Source organism: Hyposmocoma kahamanoa, unplaced genomic scaffold (genome assembly GCF_003589595.1).
Source record: "Hyposmocoma kahamanoa isolate Upper Pololo Valley unplaced genomic scaffold, ASM358959v1 65, whole genome shotgun sequence".
NCBI lineage: Eukaryota > Metazoa > Arthropoda > Insecta > Lepidoptera > Cosmopterigidae > Hyposmocoma > Hyposmocoma kahamanoa.
Window position 1 is genome coordinate 5,442,062 of NW_020653853.1, and position 10,612 is coordinate 5,452,673.

The window sequence follows — 10,612 nt, forward strand, 5'->3', positions numbered from 1 at the left end:
ATAGTTATTAATTAATAGTACATTACGATATTAGTGCGTAAAGATGGTTATAACATGCGAGGCGGAGTTTTAGTTAGTTTAGTTAGTTAATTGAGCCGAGCATGTTATAACCAATACGCACGTATATCGTACGACGTTTTTTAACACATTTGCGAGGAAACAGAAAAAAACATTTTATATTTTGTTCATTTTTAATTATTGAAACAGTTAGTGAAATTACAATTATTAAAATGATACGTAGTTGTAGTTGGTTTTTTAATTATGTTATTGTTATTATTACTATTCATAATGTCATTGTTTTGTGTTAGGGTAAATGTTGGAGACGACGAAACTTCTTGAAAGGCGGCAGAAGAGCATTGTAATTCGTCATTAGTTGTAAATAAAAAAGTATCATCAGTAGAAGTAGAGGGGCGCGGCTCAGGGCAAAACTTCTTCGTTTGTGGCTCCAAATTGATTGCCTGAGTTATTTTGGCACTTATATTTGCTTTGTTTGGATGGAATCTTCTACATAAGATTCTGCTACTGCGTTAGAACGCCAGCCGCCATGCCGCTTTAAAGTCAATATATCAGCTCCCGAATCAGCAAGTAACGTAGCTGACGTTCTTCTGAAACTGTGCCCTGTATAACAATCAGCATCCGGCAATCCTAAAAACTTGGCGACTTCCTTTGGCATGGTACCGAATTTATTTATGCCAATAGGTTGCGCAGTAGGTACATTTACCTTTTTGGTCATTCTGAAAGAAATGATTACTTTTTGTCTTAGTCGTACGCAGAGCTTCATATTTTTTGACCACGTCATAAAATGGGCCGTCGATAATAAAAGATCGGGGTATTTTGTTTTTAGTGTTTGGGATTTTAACTAAAAGCATTTTGCCTTGATTTTCAATGTCTTTTGTGGTAATATTGTGATGCTCTTGCCGTCTACATGCACCATGAATACCAAATATTAACGCAACCTGAAAAGAAATAAAAATGTGTTAGATGAGGTATAGGTACTTAGCTTACAGACAGTCGTTAAAAAAATATGTAAAAGAGTATGTACAATTGCACAGTAGGTAGACCAATACATAAAATAAGGAGGCAAACTGACCTTTGTTGCCAGGTACTGGCTATCTGGAGCATCTTTTAGAAACTTTTCGACGTCATTTACTGACAGTACCTTAGATTTTTTCTTTATAAAACCATCAGAGCGTCTCTTTAAAAATGCAATTAGATTTGTATATAAATTAATATCGACACCATTTTTCATCTTGAGGGTACTTTTCAGCATAGAATATGTTGTCTACAACGAGCTAGGCTTATATTTACTAGCTAGTTCATTAAAATACGCCAAAACTACATTTTCGGAAAATGACTTGGCATTTTTCATGTTTTTCCACTTCAAGAAATTTTCATACGTGGTTATGTATCTATCCTTGGATATTGACGGCAGCAAGCTGTCGCATGCGGTTCGCGCTTCTGTTAGTATATCCGGTGGAGTTGAAGTAATATATTGCTCATCTTCATTATTGAAAGTTGTCATTTTTAGATGTTCACAATACAAGTACAAAAAAAAGAAAATTTGAGAAAAATGGCGCGAGGATTATTTTCTACCGTGGCTGCGTGAAAATGTTGGCAAAGACGCTAGAGCATGCAGCCAAGTTTTTAAATTACCAAATAAACTGTTGCTTTCCCGCCATTTTAACAGCGCGCTAGCGCTGCCTACTGACTGGCGCCGCGCGGCGATTTGTTCGAAATTTGAATAGAGCAACAGCGCGCTGCTCACTAGCTGGAGTCGTGCGGCGGCGATCAGTTCCATATTTGAAATGGCAAATAATACTGTTATGGAATTTGTATGGACTATAACTTAACTATTTGCTTAAAAAAATGTGTATATATATATATATATATATATATATATATATATATATATATATATATATATATATATACACATATTTTTGCATACGCTTCTGTAATAAGATTCCATTCGATCATTTCGATATTCAAAATTTGACATTTACGAGGTTTCAAAGTACGGTTTAAAAAAACTTTACAATAAAGGTTTTTTAATTATATAACAGCTTCTGCGTAATTGGATGACAAAAATCCAAAGTAATTATTGCAGGTTGTTTTGATCTATCATATTTGAAATTTAATTTCATTTTTCAGCCGTATCCCACTGCACGGAATTCCCTAGGGCATGCCAAAGGCTTCCCTTCCCTTTCTCCACTAATAGCGATTTCACACCGCTACAGGCCATATTTGGAATACATATTGTAAATGATAAATACCTACAAATGTTTACTCACAAATAACTCTCCTCTAGAGTCCCATTCTACTCAGGGAAATTTGTCTTACGAATATGCACTAGATTTTATTAATGTGACGATTTCAAGTGTAATTTGCGTACGGGTCGTTTTCATGTGTGCTCAAAAAATGTATCCCTTTTAATAACTTTTGTATTGTTACATGAATAAAAACATTATTTACATTTTATTTGTGATTGGTTGTTTGCTTAATTTGTACTAAAAATTAAAAAAGTGGGGTATTTCTTATTCATCGGAGCCGGTTCCTAATTTCAAGAAATGAAGAAAAAGAAATTAAACACTCGTTTAAATTGCAATATTTCTCATCCAGGATAAACTTAAATAATTTTCATGTTGAATACATATCTTAACATTCCAATTTATTATAAACAAATACGTTTTCTTGGGAGCTTAAAATGGGTACAAATTTTTCTTCTCGTTGGTGTTATTTCGACTAAAAACCGCCTAATAACAAAAATTTATACCGCATCACCTTTACCCTTCGCACATGTGAGAAGGGGTTTCTGCCGGATTGGAGTGTGCACAGTGAAATAACCTGTCTGTAAACTAAATTATTATTCCACATTGTCGTCTTCAGAAAGTCTATAATATAGCTTCTATAATAAATTTCCGGTTGATATTCAAAATTGGCCATTTACGAGGCTTAAAACTATTGTGAAACAAAAACTTTATACTGTAGGTTATTTATTATACAGCCTCTGTGTGCTTGGATGACAAGAATCCGTGGTGTGACCTTTAGCTCGTGCAGGTATATAATAAACATTTATAATAAATATTGTAAATGTTAATTGCATTCAAATGTATATTTAAAAAGTTTCTTGCTCATTCTTCTCAGGAGACTGCCTTACGAATAAGCAATACAGTTTAATGAATATGACGATACAAATATGTCTCGTAGCTATATGTACACAGTATATGTATTAATAGCAATCTTCAGGCAACTTAGAGATGACATTATAAATAAGCCTTAAATTCGTTGGTAAGTCAATGCTTAAATGCTGCTTGTTAAATACGAAGCTAATACAAATCCCACTCCCATCCATTGTTTGTTATTGTTCAATAACTTTTCTATATACTCTTATCTGTCCAGACTTTGTTTTAGAAAATGATATAAAAATTTAGCTGTTGTAATAATAGTATAATATTTCTCCTATATTTTATATTAATTGTTTATATTTATTTATCATAGTTCCTCGAGTGATCCCTATTTTGTCTTCTTCCTCCACTTTCCTAATCCCGTTACCAAATTTCATTTTTATGTTGTAAGTTTTAAAAACCAGTCAAACACTTTGTGAGTGGCTGAAACGCTAAACGCGAAAAGCCAGTAGCTACCAAAAAAAGAGAATTACATTCCAGGAAGGAGAACATTTTGAATGAATAATCCGCGGAAGCCTGCTGAAGGATCCCGAAAGTTGCCGAGGTATTCCGGAGGCTGGTAGCTCGGCATCCCAGAGCTTACCGCAGCTTTGTTTTATTAGCAATGACTATTATAATTGAAATTTCAACTATAATTATATAAGATTAAGGTATGTCTAGTTACTTAAAAATTCCCTACCGTGACGTGGAGTGCCATCAGCAAGCGCCGCGCCGGGTCTAATTGTACGCATCTATAAATAAAACAGGACCTTACAAAGATAGGACGTAAACATGTAAATAAGTGGTAACTTGTTTGCAAATAGGAATCGAGACCTTGTACGTTTATGACGCATTATTTTGAACGCAATCGTCTTCGGGTCGGGGGTCGGAGCTTTGTTTAGCATCGTTGAGCGGGTGATGGACGGTTGATTTGTTATGCAAATGGACTGTGACCGCGCAGATCAATCCTATTGCTGTCAATGTCTATGTTTACATATCATTTGAGAAAGTTTTCCCTTTACGCATGTGTCGCGTGGGTTAATCAAAATAAAATGTTACATTTGGTTACGCACTAAAATCTTATGGGAATATTATACTATAGACCAGTGCCTCTACCTTGAGATTACAATGCTACTGCGTAAATTGTTTGTATACAAAATGTTGTATCTTCTTGTGACCACTAGAGGCGCTGTAAAACTTGTATACAAATTGCATACAAAATTGTGAAATAATTTACGCTATATTTATATTTAGTGACAACTGTCACAGTATATGGTAGAGGCACTGCTCTTTGCTCGGCCACGTAAAAAATATTAATCACTCATTCTAACAATGAAGAAGTTGTATGGTGGAACATTTGTCTACCCAAATAAATGCGTCAAAATTTATAAAAAAAATTAAAATCATACTTATCGTCAAAGCATCTCCGCAAGAGAATAATAGGCTGTATGGCTTTATGCCAAAGCGGCTAAATCTCTATGCAAAGAAATAATAATCATGCTGAAATGTAAAACTATGGTTTTCGCGTTATAGGATGGAAAATGGATGGAAAAAAGGGTTTTGGACACTTAAATTTAATAGATTGACTACATCATTTATGCGAATGTGGCCAAGTTGGAGATTTTGGACCACATATTTTCAAACTGCCTTATGATTAATCCTTACTTTTCCGAAACCTTATCCCATTATCAATACCTCTTCCTACGTCCATTTTGGTGCTGTTATCATGTAATGATTCACGTATTTACAAATATTTATGTAATTTTATTGGACCAAATAATATAAAAATAGTATAATAAGTTCCGTTACCATTAATATATTATTATTAAATTAATTTTTCTTTTCCTTTTGTTCTCTGTTGTACGCATTTCCTATAATCAAATTCTTCTCCCGATCAGTTCTTTTTCCTAAATCCGTATCTTAAATATCTTAACATACGAAAAGGTTTCCTTGTTTATATATAAACTTAAATAATATCTGGTAATTGACTCCAACGCTGATCTCGGAAAGCCAAAAATTTAAAAAAATTTAGTCATATACGTGTAGTATATTTTTGGCTATATATACGCTCTACCAACATTTTCAGGTGAAGATTATTTCTACTAAACACGAATACAAAAGTTTATAAGATACTCAAATGTTGTTTTATGGTGGACGTTGTTAAGGAGCCAGCTAATTTTGAAAATAATAAAACTGCAGTTGTGCAGAAGTGGCTCCATCTTTTGAAACATAACCTATGAAATATAGTCTACGGATCTTACCGATACCGAATGACCTTAATCAGAGCTTTGCTTCCAACTTCCTTATGCGTATAATTCACTAAATTGGTATTTTTAGGCAAACGCTTCGGCCTTATCGTCGCGAGATTGTGGTCTAGTGTGCTCTTTTTTTAACTGACTTAAAAACAGAGTAGGTTCTTAATGAACAATAAAAAATAAAAAATAAAAAATAAAAAGGCATTTATTTCTCCACATAACACATAAAATTGTAATAACAAGATCAGCCCAATACGAAATAAGAGTATGCAATGTGGACAAAATGGTTAAGGACTCAGCATTGCTGTTTTTCAGTCCTCACCCTCTACCATTCGCTTGCTGCACCGTACCGGTGAGCAGAGTGTACATTAAGTATATTGTATAACTATGATACTATGGAAAGGTTGTTCGTGTGAACCTATTTTATATATATAATAACAATAACAATAACTGCTTATAACTGTAAATAACTGCTTCTGTGGCTGAACGGTTACCATGCCGGACTGCCACCCAGAGGTCCCAGAGAAATATTTGTATGGCCTACATTTATTTCTCTCGGAGTTTGGGTGTAATTTGTGATTGTCTATATGTGTGTCCATGGCACCCGCGACCCAGGGTTTCGCTAATACGAGTGTTTTTTTTTTGTATGTGGATATGTTCCCGTGGGTATGTTTCGACATTTGTGAACAGGTTTCGATGATTCTTTTTATGTTGGAAAGGGGGTGCCTCAGTAGTGGCCCCATTCGAATTTGAAGAAAATATTACACCTCTAATGGTGGTAAATTAGGCGATGAATCCGGTTTGTTTACTTTCACCCATTTTGCGTTAACCGATTTCAGTAAAACTTGGCAAATAGATGTATTTCCATAAACTTTTGTAATCGGTTTTTTATGTGGTGTACTCTCGAGTACTAGAGCTGCAAAATTAGCTTCTGAGCACAATTCAACACATCTCGACAAGGACCATTTTACAAAAATTCATTCCAGAAATTGGTCACCAGGAATCAAAATCGGGGCTATTTTTTTTATAATACTAAGTGACGGGCAAGTCACGTATCTGCCGGTAAGTGCCTGCTGCAGTGCAGTGCCACTCAGAACTTTTTATCACTCAGATCTATTCTGAGGGCCACTGCCACTGCGGCCGACACCCTGGGACACAAGTTCCATGTGTATGTAATTTCACCAGCACGGCTACCCTTCGAAACCGGTAAGCAGTAATGTTCACATTACTGCTTGGTGGCAGAAATAGGTAAGGTGATAGTACTTCCCTGGATGAACTCTTTAGTATACCATCTAACGGGGTAACTAGCCATCTAGGTAAGGGCGTGGTCGTTACAATGTCACTACGTTGCGTTGCAAAATTTACTAAAAAATGTAATTAGTTAAAGCGTAACCTAACCCGCATAAGGAAATCCTTTAAACACTCCGTAATAGAGCTCCTTTTAGGGGCATAAATTTACTTTGAACCTAGATAACATCACCTTAGGTTTAATTTCCATAATCATTAGTGACGAAACCTGGTGGACAAGTTTCATGTTTCAAGTCTGTAATAAGCTAATGAGATTAATGGCAATTGCCTCAGAGTTATGAAGGAAAATTATCAGCTATGGGGCCTTAGCAACAAGCTGGCTTTATTACTTTTAAATACTTATCGATACCTATAATGAACACCACACCAACTATATTTTTCGGTCATTTTCTGTTGTTTTTGTAAACAGTTATATTTATTTACTAATATTTTGCTCCCCGAATTTTGTGTCAAAAAAATAAAGAAACAAAAAACAAAATTCGACAAAAAACAAAAGAAAGGACAAATTTTGTGAAAAAAAAGAAAAAAGAAACAAAATAAAAACAAAACATTAAGTTGGCGTAATGTTCATTGGAGGTATCGCTATGACAGAAGAAGTCAGTCTGTGTAGGTTGTAGGAATCAATAGTGCATAGATATTGCACTATAGGCTCTCGGGATCCAACATATTTATTTTGAATCAGTTGTAATTTTTAAGTTTATTGAATGTATCTGACCACCATGATATTATTTTTGTAGAATTAGCCACTAGTTTGTAATAATTATTAATACAAAGATCGGACACTAAGAAAAAATTACTTCGATCCGGCTGGATGAGAACCAACGTCTTCGAACCGTGCGAAACTCTATGCCAACCAAGCCAGGGAACAAATCAGCGGACCCCATGAATTTTTCTATGTGCTTGTTGCTGATCTTTCTTTTCGGTTTTTGACCACTTTTTTGCCGTAGCGTAATCTGCGATAGTCACTCTTTTAAATTAGTTTCTTATTACATGTAGAGAATTCATTACTCAAAGCGTAATTTATACGGTCACCTTTATGTCTGTGAGATTTTTGTGGTTTCTCTTATAACTACATACAAGTTTTGCCTTAAGGCTTCCGTTGAAACAGTGGAAAAAATATCTGCTGTTTTTAGCAAAATGTTTAGTAGCAGTAGAGCTCCTTGTGGAAGATTTCGTCCAAGGAAGTAGTGCCACCTTACCTATTTCTGCCGCCAAGCAGTAACTAATGTATTTTACAAAAAAAAAAATTTTTTTTCACATTCCACCATCAATTTCCCTTTTTATTTTGAACGCTTATAAAAATACAACAGGTATATAGAATATAATATTTTTTCACAACACATCACAACTTTTAACCACTTACGAAGAAATCCTTCAAATACCAATGTCCAATTTGACGTGTTCTTGACTGTACATATTTATTGCAAACAAATATAAGCGTGTAGGAGGTAATTGGAGTTTAATTAGTACACGTATCGTGGTTCGTTGACAGATAAAAGTGAGATTTCCTCTCAATACATAATTTGTTGGTTCCCAATGGTGATATTGACTCGTAGGCGTTAGGTAAATGTTCTGAAGACTCTATTTGTATTTGTTAATGTATTTCTTATTTCCACATCACGTTGCTATTATTTATTCATTTAAAGTACTGTAAAGTTTGTCTCTTGTGTCCTTATTATTAGTTTCGCTTCGGCTACCATAACTTATGTTTTGTAGTGTGATGAATTCGGATTTGAGTTTGAAATAAAAATTGCAAAGTAATTATTTTCGTAGATACAAATGAGTGTCTCTGGTTATTAATTCGTTCTCAAGTATTTGTCCAGCACCGGCGCTAACCCTTGTAGCGCATGGATGCTATCAACACCCTGACAAGATTATGCGATAAGTGCCTCTGAGTTCGCCGAAGAGGTCACACAAGTCTTTCATTTATAAACATTCGGCTCTGCATGGTTGCACACGGCGTGCAAAGCTGTTTTCACCTCTCTGAGCGCATGCTTAGGGTCCTTTTACCTCGTGAGCGACTGTCTGGTGTCATTAGACATACTCGTATTTAGTAGGCGATTATTGCGCAGGTATTTTCGATTTTGTGTGAAAGTGATGTATCTATTACGTAGTAACTATTCAATACTCTGCGCCCTGGCGCCCTCTAGTAGGCATACGATCAAAATGGAATACTTATAGTTATATTTTCCTCAATGATCGGAAACTCGGGTGTGAAGAGTCCAGGGAAAGAATGATCAAAGTCAATTGAGGAGAACTTCAGGAAAAAAGAATTTATAATTTGGAAAACTGTTCAGTGTTGGTGAAAAAGACAAGCAAAAATGCTACATGAAATAAAGTGAATGTTGACATGATGTGTGTAACCTTATGTAATCCATTTTACAAATCTTATTTAACTTAATTAAAACCAAAAATTAATTTTTCAGGATTTTGAACCTTAGTAGCCTTTTTCTGATTTAGGTAAAATGCGCTTAGCGTTTAACGAACTTGATGACGGTATTAATTCAAAACATGTATTTAGGTGACTTTGATCGATCTTTCCCTGCACTCTTCAAATGGTTTGCACCATTTTAAATGTTGCTGGTAAGCCAGTTTGCTTCGCTTGCGCTGCGAGGATCGCAGGCTCTTTGGAGGCATCGCGAGAGGCGGTTGGAGCTGTGTGTAACCGCTCTAAGACCTAGCGCTACACACCCTGCACCATAGATAGAGCCGGCACCGTACTCGTCTTTATAAACCTTTTCCAATTGCAGAACTAAACGAGGAATTAGTGCTGGCTGACTGGGAAGGGGAGGGCTGGTGGCACGAGGAGAAGGAACCCACAAATCAAATCGATGTACGTTACGCCGGTGTGGCGCCAGTCGAGAGAGCCGCTTCCGCTCCCGCTACAGCTCTTGCTGTACGATCGGCCTTACACTCGGTTAAAGGTAAGCTGTGATTAGACGCCGAATTTACACTTTCTAAAGACTAAGTAAACGTAGGAAAATTATTTTCGTAAGAATTTTTGTTAACGCGATTTAGGCTAGCTGGTTAGAATGCTTTAGTGGTACTTATCTATCTACGACGTTTAGAAGATTTAAGCACTACTGAATTGGAGAAAAAAAATGTATGTTTAAAGTTTTATATAAGCCGTAATTGCACCAATTTGTCATCACACCTCAATGGCAGTTCCCCTCAGATCCAATATATTTGACCGAATTAATTAGTGTTAATCATTTAGTGAACAACCACGGATGCCTTGAGATCAAAGTTCTACAATTTTCGCAAACGTTCAGCTACTAGATTTGTCGAATTTTCTTCAAGGTGATGGCAGGGTGTGTCATGTTTACCATGTGAAACCGAACTTGTTGTTTGCAGGGTTAAACAAAAAGCTCCAGAGGGTGAACTTGGACATTAGTCCAAAAGGCATCGTGGTCACTGACGCTGAATCACAGGAAAATGTCATCAGTGTCTCTATTTACAGGTATTAAAACAATTATAGTTTAGCGCTTACTTTACTGGTGACACGCCTGCCGCCGCCGTAGAATTAGACCGGCGTAAAATCGGCGCGACTAAAATTAGTTTTATCTTCCTGAATTATTCTAATTATTTACTATATTTCACAACAATATTTCGTATAATTGAAATGAATCTCCTCTGAATAAATCTACGTACATGCGTTTATTTTTATGTAAAATAGATAGAGAGAGGAATGCTACAATGGTTTGGTCATGCAGAAATGTTGAATGTTGGTAGTTTTCAAATTTATAGATGTATGTGGATAGAGGCGTGGAGAGAGGTAGCTCTTCAAAAAGATGGTAAAAGATGCGTTATTATTCTAAGGTAAAAGAACACTATGACCTAACTTAAGTGTGACTGGAACTGCTAATTTTTGTAATGTTCTATCTT

The 10,612-nt window shown here is 35.7% G+C and overlaps 1 protein-coding gene across 1 annotated transcript in view; it reads left to right on the forward strand.

The window, feature by feature from the left end:
- The window catches only part of LOC113231428 (low density lipoprotein receptor adapter protein 1-like), a 15,849-nt gene extending 5,590 nt beyond the window's left edge, over nucleotides 1-10,259 (forward strand). The window contains exons 2-3 of the mRNA XM_026465744.1: nucleotides 9,478-9,651; nucleotides 10,082-10,259. Coding sequence (XP_026321529.1) covers nucleotides 9,478-9,651; nucleotides 10,082-10,194 — 287 coding nt within the window. The 3' untranslated portion in view covers nucleotides 10,195-10,259. The remainder of the gene's footprint in view (nucleotides 1-9,477; nucleotides 9,652-10,081) is intronic.
- Nucleotides 10,260-10,612: the final 353 nt, after the last annotated feature.